At 42.3% G+C, this 18,269-nt stretch overlaps 1 protein-coding gene and 1 pseudogene across 2 annotated transcripts in view; both read right to left on the minus strand.

The window, feature by feature from the left end:
- Window positions 1-18,269, minus strand: part of Rundc3b (RUN domain containing 3B) — a 129,894-nt gene that overhangs the window by 45,151 nt on the left and 66,474 nt on the right. For both annotated transcript variants that reach the window (XM_038315398.1, XM_038315397.1), the window contains exon 6: window positions 14,850-14,930. In XM_038315398.1, coding sequence (XP_038171326.1) covers window positions 14,850-14,930 — 81 coding nt within the window. The remainder of the gene's footprint in view (window positions 1-14,849; window positions 14,931-18,269) is intronic.
- LOC119803915 lies at window positions 11,585-12,010 on the minus strand (annotated as a pseudogene).

The raw sequence follows: 18,269 nt of genomic DNA on the forward strand, positions 1-18,269 counted from the left end.
CTAAGCAACTGTACTTTCTATTCTTTCTCTTGCCATTCCCAGAGTCAGACAAGCTAAATAAATTTAATTAAAAAAAATTTTAAATACTAACATTAAAAATGGAAATGAGACATGTAGATCCCCCTTCAACATAGTTCTATTAATAACCAGGAAGATAATTACGTAAGGACATTAAAATTCAAATGCTTAATTTCCTAGGTATTCAGGAAATGGTTATGCATAAAAATAGAAAGGAAGGATAACAATAAAGTTCTTTCTAGGGATAGGAGAGAAAAGAAATATTTAGTGCACAATGTTTCCCATTTATTCAAGCATTATATATACATCATAACATTTTATCAATTCTCTTTAAAACTACACCAAGAACCATTAGTGAATTCTTTAAATAAATATTAATCCCACAAAGAAAGAAAGCAAAAATAAGTAGTTCATTCAAGGTCACCCTAACAAGAAATGGTGTTATGTAACAGGCTCTTGACAATATATTATTATTTTTTCAGTTGTAATGGCCAAAGCTTAAAACGTTTAAATCAGTTGAATGGGTAAGAAATTAAAAAAACAAAACAAAACAAAACAAAAAAATGGACACAGAAGGACTGGAGGGAGGAAAAGAAGGGGAAAATTAAGTAATTATACTATAAAATGAAAAAATAAGTAAATAAAAAATTTAAATAGGGTATAAGTTGATAGAAACTCTGGGAAAATTTGTGAGCTTTGTTACAGTATACTTAATTTATCAGTATACTTAATTTACAATTCTTTAAAGTATATTTTTAGTCTAAAAGATACAAAAATTCTTCAAATGTTTTAACAGAAAATTATATTTAAGAATTTTCAAAATAAGGCTCTGGAAAGATGGCTCAGTGATTAAGAGCTCTCGCTGTTCTTCCCGAAACCTTGGTTTCCAGCATCTACACAGCGGAAACCATCTTAAACTCTAGTTCCATGGCCTCTGATGCCCTCTTCTGCCTGATGCAGGCAGCATGCACATGGTGAACACAGATGCTTGTAAAACATGCCCCCTCAAAATAAATAATAAAAATAATCTCAATATGAGGAACAAAATTTTAAGAATTTACACTGAAGAATGAGTGGAATTTTAATACAAAAGATTTTTCATTTAATAACAATATCTAAATTTTTTAACTTTTTACTTATTCCTTGTGTCTTTCATATCATGCATCTCAATCCACCATTTCCCATACTTTCCCATCTACCCTCTGCCCCTGCCACCTCTCCCCACAAAATAAAATTTAAGATAAAAAGGGGGCAAAAAGGGAAAAAAAAGGAAGGAAAAATCTCCTCATGGAAGCTGCAGTCTGACACCGTGAGTCCCGCAGTAAACCCCTTTATCCATGCACCTTTACAAGCAGGAAACATTGCAAAGAATCAGTGGTTTGGCTTGAGGCCCTGGTCTGTTACCCCATTGACACTGGGTCCTCATGACTTCTGGACATCCCGTTGCTGCCCTGTGTCATGGAGATCCTGCAGCCCTAGGTTTACAGCACAGCATCCCCCATCCCACCCCATGCTTCAGCAGACTACACAGGGGTGGATGTTGGGGTGGGCCGACACACAACCCTGGTCTGGGCTTGGGTGGTTCTGGGTTGGTCAACCCATGAGCTCTCCCCTATCTTCACCACCAGGATGAGCTCTCCAGCCTTCTCTGGCTAGTTCACCCTTAACAGTGACCAGCAAGGGGTGGGGCGGGTTCTCCTGCTTTCACATCCTCAGGGTCGTTCTCCACAGGGCCAGCTCTTCAGTGTTGTCTAGGTGAGGCAAAGGCGCTCTCTCCCAAGCTACACAGCTGATAAGGGGCAGGGACGGCTCTCCAGCTCTCGTGACTTCAGGGCCAGCTCTCCCACCTGAGGTGGGGGTGGGGGCGGGGGTAATCGCTCTCCTGCTCATGCTGCCACATAACAGCAGTGAGTTAATGGGACAACTCTCCCATGTGCCTCAGGCATTGATGGGCTGGGTCTCTCCCCCCCCCCTCCAATGTTACCATTTATAATTATTAGAGGGTAGTGATTCTTTTTTTAACTTCTTTATGAATTAAAATTTAAGTTCTATAAAGACATGACAAATACAAAATAGATTATAAGACATCTAACCTGGTAAGCTTTGATGAAGTTTCTACGAGTATTATCTCCTTCAAATAAATATTTTTAATCTTATAAACACTAGGAAAAAAATCCTAGACGATCCATTATTTAAATCTCCAAGTGTATTTACTGCACATCTGTGCTATCTATACACCAAGGATAACAAAAACCCTGGTCTTTTGTCCCTGCAGGAAAGTGGATGCAACTGGAGACAATCACAGTAAACGAATTAAGCCAGTCTCAGAGGCAAATCCTGAAAATGTTTTCTCTCATTTGCCGTTTCTAGAAGATCATGTACGCATACATGAAAACAGACGTGAAACCGACTAGGTCAAGGGGGCCAAAGTGAGGGGAGGAGTGAGAAAGTAGAGGCTGTGGGGGTGGTACGCGCAATGTGTAATATATACCTGAGCAATTTTTAAAAAAAGATTGACTGGCTTTTTGGCAGTTTCTGCTCTAGAGAAGGAAACAAGAAAATAATATAGCCAATATTAGACATAACCAGTGTGAAAAGGAGCTGAGGAGGAAAGGCAGCCTGGGTGGGTGGGGCGTTGCTGCAGGTGGGCAGCTAGCTCAGTGAAGGCTGCTTGAGCAATGTGGTACTCAGGAAAGCTTTAATACAAGCCAAGAGTGTTCTGACATCGCAGCGTGCTAATCGTCATTGTTAATGGTGCTCCAGTTCCTATTTCCTTTTCTAAGCCTTATTTTAACTGATACCAAATAAGCCACTACTTTCCCCAAGTTTTACCTTTGACCTCATTCCAAGTGTCAACGGAAAAATGTTGGTTGCGCCTTTTATAAAGGTCTTGGATTTTCATAGAGAACAATCACACGATTGAGAGGAAACGGTCTCTCTATAGTTTTTCTGGCATACAGACTGTTAGTCTCTTCATTCTCTTGTTTCCTGTAATTAGTCTAGAAAAGGGTAAAATATAACTGAGAGACTGCTTTCTCAGAGCGCGAGGTGAGAAGACTCAGACACAATGAGCAAGTATGCCTAGAATGCTCGAGAAACAAGAGCCGTGCCTGCCGAAGCTCAGTGGGAAGGGCCAGCAGCACACGGGGAGGTCACAGATGTAGCAGAAACCAGACCGATTTTGTGTTACACTAAAAGACAGTAAAAGAAGCTTTCTAAAGAGGAACAAAATGATATGCCTCACATTTCCAAAGAAGACTCTAGCTGCTTTGTCAATAACCAACTACAGCAGCCTAAGGTAGAAGGTAGGAAGACATTGCAAATGTCCAGGGGCAGGAGTGGAGCTGATAAGATCTGCTGATGGAGGTTATGTGGGTGATGACCGAGAGAACCAAAGAATAGCTCTGTGGCAACTATAAATGACAGAACTTTCATTTTCAGAATGAAGAAATCTAAAGGAAGAAAAGTCTTATCTGGGAGAAATTAGGGGTTCATTTTCATAATGGCATATTTGAGATATTTATTCTACCTCCCAAAGTGTGCAGTTGGCAGCTATATGGGTAAGTCTAGAGTTTATGTGGCTTCCCAGGTAAAAATACATGCTTACAAAGGAGCAGCACATACACAGTATGCAAAGTCAATAAACTGCATAAGAAATGATCTGGAGAAAGAGCATCAGCAGAGAAGACAGTTCAGGGATGAGGCATGAAATAACAGAGGACAGAGATGAGGACAAACCTCTAAAGGAAAGAGAGAAGGAACAAACATGGGGGAGCCACAGATCTTTGAGGAGAAATGCCCCATCACCAAATCCTAGATACACGCGGCAAAACACATGGCTGCTGATACTGGCAACAGCCGTTTTTAGGTGTGTGTATTAAAGCTGAAATAGGTCAAGAGAAACTATGGCAGAGGTATAGAGGTATAAGGAGGGAATAGAGAACAGACGTAAGAACCAGGAATATTTTTCTGATCTTCAGGGTGGGGAAAATCAAGGCGCTTATGTTTATAAGCTGTTGTGATAGGCTGGGCTTGGTGACTTTCTGGATAGTCAAACTTGGAGCTTCATTAAAAAGGCTCTATACTTCAGAGGAAGGAACCCCAAACCCCTTCTTGTTTACTTATTTCCATCCATAGCTACTGGCGTATAACTCCCATCGTCCTTGTTTTTCCCAAGTGATTAGAACAATAAGGTTAATGTTATTTGGCCTTTTGTCCTTGGCTCCTGAAGCAGCTCTGGAACAGCTTCAGAGCAACAAAGATGAAAGGCTGGACTTCTAACACGGGGCACCGGGAGTCTCAGAAACAGAGCGAGCATCCCTGTCCCTGTCGTCTGTCTCTCTATCTCTCTATCCTTCCCTCCCTCCCTTACGTCCCAGTCTCCCTCCCTTTCACCCTATTCATCTGTTAAAGACTAGAACTTCTCTTCCTTAAAGCGGGGCCACAGAAGCTAGAGTTATACCTTAACCTCCCTTTGCCTTTTCCCTTAGAACTGGCCTCTGAGTAGTTCCCTGACCTGAAACATCCTATTTCGGATGAAGGCTTTCTCATACCTGGGAGGAAGGCATGCGTCACTGAGCCGTAAAGGAGGTAGACAGCACAGGAATTCAACTGAGTTAGACACACAGCTGCTGTCTACTGCAGACTTACACGCTTGCTTGCTGACGGAGGGAAATCCCTACATTTCCAGGTCACCAGAAGTGATCTGGGTTGTGACTGTGTGGTAAGGGAGCGTGTTTTTCTGTGTGTCTTTCAAGCTGCAAAATGAGGGAGGATCTCAAAAAAAAGAGAGATAATAAAGGAGAGGGAACGATTGCAGGAACAAAGACATTAACAGAGGAGAGAGGATGAGATGTAGCTCACATGTCAAAGGGCTGGAATCACAGGGGAAACAGTTCATTAGCCATACTAAGAGGAGCAAGGAAGCAGAGAACTTGGGATTCTAAGGCTAGGAAGGGATGCTTAATAGCATATGTTATCAGACAACGTCTGACTGAGTAACCCTGTCGTGGAAAAGCAACTCTCCAGGAGCTAATATTTAAAGAAAAGAATGATATTTTTATAAAACAAGAATATAGATTTATGTTTATAGATACTTATATTATTTAGACAAATTTATCTAATACATATATTTATTGAGATAAGTTATTTATATTTACAGGCAATTATACAAAATAATATAAATATAGAAAATAATCATATTTAAAGAAAAGGTGCTGACATCATTCTTATTAAAAGTAAAAACCGAGCCGGGCGGTGGTGGCGCACGCCTTTAATCCCAGCACTCGGGAGGCAGAGGCAGGCGGATCTCTGTGAGTTCGAGACCAGCCTGGTCTACAAGAGCTAGTTCCAGGACAGGCTCCAAAGCCACAGAGAAACCCTGTCTCGAAAAACCAAAAAAAAAAAAAAAAAAAAAAAGTAAAAACCGAGATAGCTCAGTGGATAAAGGCACTTGCTATGGCATGGAAAACCACACACATACACACACACGCACACACACCCAGACACACATGCACACACGCACGCATACCACATAACATGTACGCATGCATACACAAAAATGTAAAGTGATTTTTGAAAATAAGTGCAAAACCCACAAAAGTCATGTGTGGTGACAAAGCCTATAACCACGACTTGGGGGCTGAGGCAGGGAGATTCTGAGTTGAGACCAGCCTAGGCTACACAGTAAGCTCTAGGCTACCCTTGTTACATAATGAGACTCTCTCTTGGAAAAAAAAAGATGGAGAAACTGCGAGACGAAAGGGAAAATAGTAAAACTGAAGGCACCATAAAAGAAAAGCGATTACTACCTACTAGAAGTTTCAGTGTAGAATATACTCAAGAAAAATATACTTTTTCCTGTCCTGATATATAGTCCAGGTTGGCCCTGAATTTGAGACCATCCTGCCTTGGTCATCCACATGCTGGGACCCTAGGTCTACTCACTCTACTCAGTGAAAAAAATGATTAACGTTATATCAGATAGCAGTTTGTTAAACGCAACTATTTTCTCACTGGTATGTAACTGGAAACACTGATTTAAGTACATAATATATTTTAAGACGTTTTCTATTTACTTATTTCATATTGTAGCTTCATAAAGATATATCTCTATTTCAAGGAAGGCATTTCATTTGACATTGTACAATATTCAGTTTTAAGCCAGGCAGTGGTGGTGCATGCTTTTAATCCCAGCACTAGGAAAGTAGTGGCAGGCAGACCTCTGTGAGTTCGAGGCCAGGCAGGGATACAAAGTGAGTTCTAGGACAGCCAGAGCTGTTACACAGAAAAATCCTGTCTCAGAAAAACAAATCAACTTTACTAGCATCAAAACAATATGACAAAAATTCTTCTTATAGAATTGGTCACACTTTTAATACTTATTTGGAAAGAGTAAACAGAGGCATGCTCATATATAGCTGATATATGAAATGGAATAAACTCTCTGAAGGGCAATTTTATAGTGCATTTGGAAAACTTTAATAATACACATGCTAATTATCCCAGGAATTCCTTCATTGGCAATTCTTTAAATGTTAAGAGAAAAATCCTGGTTCTGTATAAAATGGTAAAAATTTTATAAGCATGTTGCTATATAACTGGAAGCAGTAATTAATAAACAATCAAACTCTAAAAGCCCATCAGGTAAACATAACTACTAAAATGTTTGCAGTTTAGTAAACGATGCTACAGAAGGACAGTTCAGGACATGTGAAATGGCTCTTCTATGGCTGTAACAGAAGAGAACAGTATGTCTGTGTGTCGTTTGTATCTTTATTAAAGAAAACGTGTCTGTGTCTGGAGAGGACCGGAAGTGCTTCAAACAGCTGTTTCTTGAGGGCAGATAACTCGTGACAGAATCATTCTTTCTGCCTTTCTGTGTTTTAATTTTTTTCAGTGGATATGTCTCACTCTAACTTAAAAGCGGTAATATGGAGAGGGAGAGACTCTCACGGTTACAGCTCCAATGTGAAGTGTCCAACACAAGCACCAGTGTTAGGCTCTTGGCGTGCAGCGGGGGGGGGGGGGGACTGCTGCCCCAGGAGGCAGGCACCCCAGGAGGGGGCAGAGCTGCTAGAAGGGGTTCCTGAGAGCATGTTTATGGAGATTATACCTCTTCTGCCTCTTCTCTGCCTTTTGGTGGGAGGTGGCTCTGCCACCTAATTCTGTTACCATGAGCTTGTACCCAAGAGTATGACACCAAATGACCACAGGCCGGACCTCTGCAACTGAGAGCCACACCCATCTTTCCTCCTTTGCTTGGGCCAGATATTTAGCCATAAAAACAAGGAAGTAACTAATGCATACGTCCTTGAAACATTAAGATCCTTGGGCTAATACTGGGGAAATATCTCTTCTACTGTGAGGAGGTGCTGGGAGCACAAGGCATGTATGTGTGAAACTCAGAAAAGCCACACTGACACTTTTAGGAGCAGACACTTCCAAGAACAGGAAAAGAGGGAGGAGCCGTATAGAAGGTGCTTGGCAGCAGCAGTGGCCAGGGGCTCTGGAGGTGCCTCCTGCCAGGAAAAGATAAAACAGCCGTGCATGCGTGGGGCATTTTAAAGGGATTGCCTGTTGTTACGTGAGTAATCTGATGGCCAGGGACCCTCTGTGAACTGCATCTTCAGGAAACTCTGAGCAAATCGGGACCATACACTAAAACCAGGCCTGCGGAGTACTTCTAGTCTAAGGGGAAGAAACTGAGTAAGAACCAGCTGGAAAAAGCGTGGTTGGAAGCAGAGTCTGCAGGGGAATACAGACTCAGATTCCAAGCATGTACCGGCAGGCACACGGAAGGACCTCCCAAGGGTGGGGCAACAATCACAACCATACCCATGAACCCAGAACCAGCATCTATGACTCAGCCTTACACAGGACAACCCTGAGGTGGGGCTGGCAGGCTCAACTGTGCTCCTAGCACAGCGCCCAGAGGTGTGACCAGCATCTGTGACTTGACCTGTGAAGAGACCAGGTCACTGGTTGCCGGAATCTGAAATTCGGTCTTGAGAAGGCAGGGGGATGTGACAGGCATCTGGGAGCCCGGGAAGGAAAACTGAGAGATGTAAAATTAAAACCAATGGACAGGCTACATCGCATTCACACCCTACGGCCCCGCAGCCCCAGCGCGCTCTGTCTCCCCGTCAGTTATTCTCCCTTTCTGAACTCAGGTACCAGCTAATGGCAGTCAATGGCCGTACTCTATTCCCTCCCTCTTCTGTTTGTCCTCTCTGCCTCTATCCTTTCCCCCTTCTTTTTGCTTTCTCTTTTATTCCTTTCCCTCCTATTCTTTCCTTCCCCCTTCCCTCTTTCCTCCTGATTGGCTTTCTCCAAGGACGGGGAGACAGCCTGTGTTTCTGGGGTCTCTGTTAGCTGGAACTGACTGCTATCTCCATTTCTCTTTTCGTCCCTCCTTACCACAGTCTCCACCGCTGCTCCTTCCAGGGACTTCCCTCACCTATCTTTCTACTCTCACTGAACACTCACAATCTGTCCTGCTGTCCCGAATACCAGTCTAGCAGAGGAAATTACGCCTCAGCACAGCTATGCCACGGACACTGATAACACTTCCACTAAAATGTAATTAAAAACATTCAGCTGGACCACGTTTCTGCTGCTGTGAGAAACATCATGGCCAGAAACAACCTCAGAAGGAAGTTTATTTGGCTTGTAGCTCCACAAAGGGTCCACGGTGACAGGGGCAGTGTGGCAGGAGATGCTGGAGATGGAAGCAGAGAGTACATCTTCAGTCACAAACAAAACTGGATAAGGGACAAGGCCGTAAGTTCTCGAAGCCCCATGTCTTAGGGTTTTGTTGCTGTGAAGAGACACCATGACCATGGTAACTTTTATAAAGGAAAACATTTAATTGGGGGCTGGCTTACAGCTCAGAGGTTTAGTCCACTGTCATCATGGCAGGAAGCATGGTGGCATGCAGGCAGAGTAGGTGCTGGAGAGGTAGCTGAGAGTTCTATATCCGGATTGGCAGGCAGCAGGAAGAGACAGTGAGCCACTGGGCCTGGCTTGAGCTTTGAAACCTTAAAACCCAATCCCAGTGACACACTTCCTTTAACAAGGCTACACCTCCAATAATTCTTTGAGTCTAGGGGGCCCACTTTCATTCAAACCACCCTCTACGTTAGCAATGTACTTCCCCCAGAAAGGCTCTATCTTTCTGGGGTTCCATACGCCCTTCCCAGAAAACCCCCAGGACTGCCAACTAGTAACCAAGTGTCCAGATACATGAGCCTAAAGGAGCAGATCTCATCTAAACCACCACACTCCACTTCTTAGACCCATAGGCTCACAGTCATATCATAGTGCAAAATGCATTTAGTTCAACTTTAAAAGGCTCTACAGTCTTTGACAGTCTCCACATTTCAAAGTCCAAGGCCTCTTCTTTGACCCAAAGTAATCTCTTACATGGCCCCATTAAATTAAAAAAAAAAAGAAATTATATGCTTCCATCATACAGCGGCACAGAACATGTTTCCATTCCAAAGGCATGAGGGCCCAAATGAGGGAAAACTGAGCAGAGGACGAGCAAAACACAGCAGGAGGAATATTAAACACTGAAGGTCTATGTCTTCTGTCAAAGGGATTACACGGCACAGCCCCTCCAGCTTTGCTGATTACAGCAGACATCTCTCTGCTGGCCTGGTTCCACTCTGTATGCAGCTCTCCTTGGTAGACATCTCACAGTTCAGGTATGTCCAAAATACCGGGGTCTCCACTGAAACCCAGCACAATGATATCTTGGGATGTTCTTCTGACAGTGGCGCTAGCACCGCCACACACTGCTTGGCTCAGTGCTCTCTGAAGCCATTCGGAAAGAAATCAGAGCCCCTCACTCTTGCATCGCCTTGACGATGACACTGCGAAGCTCAGGTGCCAGCTCGGGATGGACTCTCACCCCGGGCCGTTTTAGCAGCAGCCCCTTTAGGTTGAAACAATTGCTGTCTAGGAACAAGAAACACTGTAGGCTTTCTCTTTTCACAGTCTGGAAGCTTAGCTAGGCAGTGCAGAGGAGGTGGCTGCGGTTTAATGGGATTACCTCCTGAATTAAAGCCTCTCTTCCAGCACGTGCCTTTGCTACAACATAAAGCTTCCTGGAGCTCCTTTTCACTTCAGGCGGTGTGTTTTGTATTTCTTTCTGCCCCCTTGCTCTTTTTCACTGCAGAGCTGAGTGACAGCCATACCACTGACTCGGTGTTACCTGCCCTTGAAATAGCCTCCACTGAAAGCTACTCCGTAACTTTTATATTTAGCCTCAAGCAGTTCTTAGGACAAGGGGGATGACAGCCCGATTGCTGGCTGACTTTCACACAGACGGACTAAGCACAGTTGCTAATTGAAACCTTGCTCCCCTGTCAAGAGTCCGATTTCTGCATTCCGCGTTTCTCTCGGCATTTGTTTATGGGCTCCCACCAGAATGGCCTACTAGCTCAGTTTGCAGCAGCCAACTGCTTTCCCTTGTCTGAAGTGTCAGTCTTCCATGCTCCTCCAAAAACACTATGGTCAGATTTGTCTCAGCAATAACCCAACTCTCTAGTACTAACTTCTCTGTTAGTTATTTTTTTGCTCTAGTGATAAAATGCCATTACCAGAAGCATCTCACAGAAGTAAGAGTTTGAGTTAGAGAGTCCATAATGGCGAGGAAGACATGGGAGCAGGTGGCCAGAGTAGGAAGCAGAGAGACCATATCTGCAAACATAAATATGAAGCAGAAAGAACTGGAGGCAGGGCAAGGCTATAAACTCTCAAAGCCGTCCCCAGCACATCCTCCTGTGATGTTCCAAGTCTTTTCCTACTAATGCCATCCACTTGGGACCAATTATTCAGATATGCGAGCCTATGTAGGATAGTCCTCATTCAAACCACATGTAGTACAATCCAATCCCAGACGGACAAGTTCATACACCAAAGGACAACAAACATCAAAACTCACATTACTCCAAAAATGGTGACTCCCACAATAAAGGCTTCCAGTGAGAGTCTATTAAATGAAATCCAAAGAATTTAAGAGAATGATTGCAAGTATGTTTAAAGAAATCAAAGAAAAAAATCATAGATTACACAACAGGACCCAAGCAAGTATTATTAAAAGCATGAAAATCAAAATAATCTCTTGCACTCTATGTGACTACAGTGGAATAAAGTATAGTATATACACAGTGGAGAACATACACACCCCCTCTACTCCATCAACATAGGGCCTGGAGTCCTGGATAGAACAGTAAGACAAAAGAGAAAACAAACAAACAAAAAAGGATATAAATAGGAAAGTAAGAAGTTCAAGATATTGATTTGCAGAAGATATTCTGTGATAAGGAACCCTAAAGACTCCACAAGAAAACTCTTTTTGGGGAGCAGGATCTATGTTTATTTCAGTCTATGAAAAACTGAGGTTCAAAGCAAATTCAATCTTGCTTAAGGGAACATGAACAGAAACAGCATCTTAAAAATGCACCAAGCTTATGAAGTCTCAGAAAGTTTGAATTTCCTGTATATACTCCTGTCAAATGAAGTTCCTTCCTGTACACCACTTCTTTTGCAAACTACTCTTCTACTTCCTTTCATTTGACTGAGATCGGCTACGAGACCTAGGGCAGGATTGAGACGGCTTGTGGTTTCTCTCACAAGACAGAGACATTTCTCTTCTGTCTCTAGAAAGTGACCTGCTCCAGCTTCGATTCTTCGCTGAGGTGGGGACTCCTCCTATGCAATTCCATCTTCTTTCCTCACCCTTCCACAGCTCCACTTTTACTGGGCAGCCACCGCGTTCTTCCGTCCCGCCCTCAGCATCCTCCATCAGCGGCATCTCGAGGATCCTCAAATTCAACGAAAGCAAAGCCAGGAGGGCTTCGAGCAACCCCCACACCTCAGAGCCGTCCATAATAGCCAAAAGCCCGTTCTAATTCAGTCTTGCTTGATTGTTTCCAAGATTACCTGCATACACCTAACAACCTAAAGGGCAGGAATCACGAAGCATCTCGAGATCCTGGGTTCGAAAAGCTGAAGCTCAAATCCCAACATTCCGACAAGGCCCTCCGGGATCTGCTCCGCACCTGCTCTCGCTTCCCTGGCTGGCGTCCACGAAACGGTCCACCAGAAAACTCTAAGCTGATAAGAAACTAATGTTGGATTTACCATGTACACCAGATATACCACTCCTGGGCTTTGACATGGACTCCAAGTCAGTGTATCACAAAGGTATCTGCACATCAGTGTTTATTAGGGACTTCTCTGGAAGCAACCTACATGTCCCTCTAACAGTGGGACACATAACAAACACTTGGCACATAAACCCAACTGAATGCTTTTCAGCCATAAAGAAGGACAAAGTCATGTTTGCAAGAAAATTGATCATATTACATGAGTTAAGTCAGCCTGGGAAAGATAAATATGGTGATTCCTAGATTTTATAATGCTATATAATATACATATATATATACACACATACATACACACATATATAAAAGAAGTGAAACTGTCTAGGGAAACAAAGGAGACTAAGGAGAAGGGGAAGAGTGGGGAAAAAGGAAGGGATATGGGTGTGGAAGAAAGTTCCATATCAACATATAATGCAGAATTATATAGCAATTTTTAAAAACAATTAGGAACTTTACAGAATAAAAAATGTATCTACCATGTTAATGAGGCAATTCCAATGCCAATCTGTGGATTCTTGATAACAATTAACATAGTTTAAATATTTTTTAAGTGCGACTTCTATGGTCAGAATTGCTATCTGGTTCCTGACTAAATTTTCCTCCTCGTTTTATTATCCTTTATACAAGCTGCTAAGAATTCTTTAGTAGTATACAAACAGGCTAGACACACATGTTCCAATGATCAGTGCATAAAAAGAAGATACCACATAAAAATTCAGACAGGCAATAACTCGACAATTGAGAATATCATATCTGTAATATGAAAATCATCCTGAATGCACTGGTTGAGAAGGTCATCTTTCAAAACCACTGTGATAACTACTATAGACTCTTCTATATGAGAGAATAGAGTTAGCAGTTACATTTATCCTTATGTTTTCATTAAGCCATTTTCTAAAGCAGTAAAAATAGCCTTTCCCGCTCACATCTTGACAACTGACTTCTAATGCAGATGGCATCTTACTCTTCAGGTCTTTCAGGGTGAGGGTGATCACAACTAGCTGGCTGTGTGTTGTGTATCAATTTCCTTTGAATCAAAACATCTCCTGGGGGATGAGTCTCAGCAAGCTCATGAAAGTTACCAGGCTCCAGAAGCTCAGAAGTTCCTCAATTCACAAACCGTCTCCTGGGCTACACAGACAGTGAATACCACTGTGGGAGGGAGATTCTTTCCCTGGGGCTCAAGGGGTGCATATCTTTCTGAGTAGTTACCATAAGGGCGTGGCCGTTTCTGTGGTGCAGCCGCCTTTTATTCACCCTTTCCCTGTAAGGAACCCCTCCTGAATGCTCATGGAATTAACCCCAAAGAACGCAGAGGTTGCTCTCATCTGTCACCACCCAGAAAAAGCCACGAATATTTTTACTTGAATGCTTGAAATCTTTTATTAGATGGCAGTTTTCTTGGAGTCAGGGGCTGTACTTTCAGAAGTTTCTAGTGTTCTACACACACACACACACACACACACTTGGCACTTAAAAAATGTGTTTCTAAGATGGGAATAGTGGCATGTGCCTTTAATCCCAGTACTCAGGAAGCAGAGGCTGGTGGATCTCTTTGAGTTAGAGGCCAGCGTAGCCTACACAGCGAGTTCCAGAACAGCCAGGGATAGAGAGAGAGAGACAGAGACAGAGACAGAGAGACAGAGACAGAGAGACAGAGAGATTGATTTTCCTAGATTAGGTATGCATCAAATATATCTTGAATGATTATGTATCTATATTACATGTATACAGAATTTACAGAGTACCTTATAACTATGGCCTGGTTACAGTATTTAAGTATAATAGAATTTTATGCTATTCACAAGGTAATTTTTTTCAGGAAAACACAAAAAATACCTACAGATTTCAGCTAATTAATTTTCAATAAGGTTATAAAAATCTAGACTTCTTATACAATATTGTTACACAGACTAGCAGCGGTATTAATTGCTAGACATTTTTTAGAAGTGTACAGTTTAAGGGTCAGTAGACTTGTCACTGAATTTACCTAAAATAAGTGAAATTTTACAGCAAAAAGATGGTAAAATTTATTGCTACAAAATGGAACCCAATCTAATGAATTATAGTTCTGAAATTTCAATGGCTTATTTCGGAGCATGTATAGTTATTCTTTTACAATGACTTTAGCAATATAAATAGATGTTTTTATACAAGCAGCATACTGAAATTAATATAAGACTATATTTTCATAAATATTGGAAGTGCAGTTGGAGGAAGAACTCACTAATAATCTCTCAACGTCTTCCCACCCCTGTATGTGTGTGTTGGAGGCCAGAGGTCAGAGGTCAACTTTGGGTGTCTTTTTGTATTGCTCTCGATGGTACTTTTTGAGACGAAGTCTCTATTGATTCTCCAGCTCAAGTTCACCTGCACTGCCTGGCCATGAATTCTGGAGAACCACCTGTCTTTGATTGCCAGGAACTAGGATTACGTACCCATTCCACCATAGCTATCTCTTACATGAGTTTTGGTGATGTCAACTGGACTTCATGCTTGTAAAGCAAACATTTTATCCACTGAGCCATCTCCTTAGTTCTAACTAGTAATTTCTGATAAGAAACAAATGTTACATACAAAGTTTAAGTCAGATAAAAATTGTTCAAAGTATTAAGTTACAATTAAGATTTCAACAACATAATTCAAAATGGCAAGTACCTTTGCTCAAACTTCAAATATGGTGTATAGTCTATTACAGCAGGGAAGGTGCCATCCAATCCTTCTCCCTTTAGGCAGAAGCTAAGAAAGCAGACAATAAATATTCATATTAGTACATAAATATTGAAGTTCCAACTGCACAGGAATGTCTTTGTTCATAATATAATTGTTACTTGCTACAAATAAGTAATTTAAATATTTAATTTTCGGTATTAATGACAAGCATTATATGACAGGTTAATTAATATATTATTAGAAAATGTTTCCTAAAGTAACAATAAAATTTACTGAGAAATCAAGGTCTTAATCATTGTTCTACTGCTGTGAAGAGACACTATGACCACAGAAACTCTTACAAAAGAGAGCATTTGATCGGCGGCTTTGCTTACTGTTTCGGAGGCTTAGTCCATTATCATCACCGGAGCAAGTACGGCAGCAGGCAGGTGCGCTGCTGAGGAAGTAGCTGAGAGCTACATCCTGATCCACAACCAGAGAGAGCCGGTCCTGGCATGGGCTTTTGATACCCCAGAGTCCAATCCCAGTGTCACACCCCCTATTCCAACCACACCTCCTAATCCATGTGATCCTGTCAAACAGATCAACTGGTGACTAAGCATTCAAATATGAGTCTACGGAGACCCCTATTCTTCAAAACTCCACACAATCGAAACTTTATTACACTATTTGCCAATATGTAGATTTTTATTGGTCATTCAAAATATCACTAGAGAATGAGAAAGAAGATTTGCTTTCCATGTTTAAATACAAATTCTCAGGTGACACTATCTCCTAGAAAGGTCTGTTTGATTAGCAAAGAAGAATAAATGAACAAGTTTAGATCTTAGACCTCCAAGAGGTGCTGGAAATCCTCTACTCTCTAAATAGCTTCTTCTGAGACCCTAAGGTCATAGAAATGGTTAAGCAGTATGCCCAGGGGCATGCTATGATGCTCACAATGCCAATAAAGGAAATCTAAATCTCCCGACCCCTAATCCAGATCTCCACTCTTGTATAACACATACAGAAAGGTAAGAAGGTGTCTGGCTGATGATAACTATTGTTAAAAACACATCTTCTAGAGTTGGGTGCAGTGATGCATACCAGTTATCCCAGTTTTAAACAAACATTGCTCAAAACAACTAAAACAACAGCAGCAAAAAATCACATCCTCCAAAAATAGAAATGCAGAAACATTTATAAAAAAATTAAACTGGTATTTCAGAGAAAAAAAATCACCTGTGAACTCTCACCTTCTGATTTTGTTCCTAAGTTTGACTGCCAAAATATTCATTTAAATATACGTATACAAAAAGCATGCATTTACTTTTCCAGGCTCAAAATATGGACAAAATTAAAGTAGCGCCACTTCACACACGTGTGCCTCCATTTTCACACACGTGTGCCTCCATTTTCACACACGTGTGCCTCCAATTTCACACACGTGTGCCTCCATTTTCACACACGTGTGCCCCCATTTTCACACACGTGTGCCCCCATTTTCACACACGTGTGCCCCCATTTTCACACACGTGTGCCTCTATTTTCACACACGTGTGCCTCCATTTTCACACACATGTGCCTCCATTTTCACACACGTGTGCCCCCATTTTCACACACGTGTGCCCCCATTTTCACACACATCACTAGCATATGGTTTCACTCCACCACACCATGTCAGTGAGATGCTTCTGCAGTTGAAGACACTTACTGTCAAAGTCTGGTGACTGTAGTTCAATCCCTAATGGTTGTTTTGAACACTTGTTTCCCCGCTGATGGCACGGTTTGAGATGAAGGAATTATGTCAGTGAGGGAGGGGCTTGACGGTTCACTGCTGGCCCTCCCCAGCCCCGGCTATTCTCACTCTGCTCTCTGAAGCAGGGGCACAATGTGGTCTCCCGTTTCCTGCTTCTGTCACTATGCCATCCCTGCTGGCTGTCATGTCTTCTGTGTCATGACTGATTTTATTCCTCTGAAACAACAGACTCCTTCCTTACACCGTCCACGTCAGGACAGTTTATCACAGCCACAGAGAAGAAGCTAACAGATACATGGTACCAGAAATGGGCCATTATTCTGAAAAACCCGACCATGTTGTATTAGACCGTTATTATGTAGAAGGAATGCGGAATATTTTGGATATTTGGGCTGGAAAAGCCATTGAATGTTGTAAGCAGAGCTTAATAAGCCACTTTGATGGAACCTTAGAAGGCAGCAGTAATAGAACCTGGTAACAGCAACCCAGAGACACCTGGACAGTGAAAGCCAGCTAATGAGGTTCCCACGAGGAACAAAGATTCTATCACGAATGCAATTTTTGGGCAAAGAATCTGGATGCATTTAGCTCATAGTCTGAGAATTTATGTGAGATCAAATTTAAAAGCAATGGACTAATTTCCTTGGCAGTAGACATTTCAAGACAGCATAACATTTAGTGGAGTGGCACAGTTATCACTGATTTCTACAAGGAAAAGGAACACGAGTTAGAAAGTGGGCAGTGTACAGTCTGGAGAGCAAAAGGGCATTAGGAAGCTACGGTTACAGTCAAGGCGGGTGCTAAGAAAAGACTCCAATTCCTATAGAGATTCTTGCCACGAAGGAGAAGCCTTCTGCTCTGCACCAGAGCAACAGGAAAGGTACCCTGAGGGGAGACCCCAGTATCAAAGGCCCCAGGTTTTTAAAGGAGAGAGCGGGATAGTTTTCTTGTTTGTGGAGAGTGACTGCAGAGAGAACATTTTCACCAGGTTTAGCACACTGAAACCGCTACAACTGGGCTCCAAGGAGACCAGGCTCCCCCCAAGCTGGACGCAGAATTTGGCAGTGAGGCTAGTTTAGTGGCATAAAAGATGCACATGTGAGTGGATCAGGGGCGCTTCTTCCAGGAATTCAGAAAACTGCTGATGGCAGGCATGTGTGACTGCGCCAGGCTGGAGTACCTACAAAGAAGCCCTCTGAGGCCACTGCATGAAGCTGTGGAGGTGAAAGCAGAGTTAGAGTGTAGATTCCAAGATGCTGGAGATGTCAGGGCCATGAAATATATTTCTTAGGAGGGCTGCACACCAGGCGTGAAAACAGCTAAAGAGAGTGGCATATATTGTAGACTGCAAGGTGGATGGAAGGATGGATCCATCTATACCCTTTGAAACTAAAGCCACAGACATGGAACTAAGGATTTGGTGTTTGCCTTGCTGCAGTTCCTGCTCTAGTCTAACCTCAGTATGCTTGCATTCTTCCTTTTCAGAGTGGGTGTAGTGATATTTCATTTGTGTTTTAATAAATAAATAAAGCTTGCCTGAAGTTCAGAGACTAAAACAGCCGCACTGGTCAGTCTTAAGACCAGCAGCAGTGATGACACATACAACTTTAATCCCAGCAGCTACACTAGTTGCCATAGAAATATACCAGTAGTGGTACATGCCTTTA

Source organism: Arvicola amphibius, chromosome 18 (assembly GCF_903992535.2).
Source record: "Arvicola amphibius chromosome 18, mArvAmp1.2, whole genome shotgun sequence".
In the NCBI taxonomy this organism is placed as follows: domain Eukaryota; kingdom Metazoa; phylum Chordata; class Mammalia; order Rodentia; family Cricetidae; genus Arvicola; species Arvicola amphibius.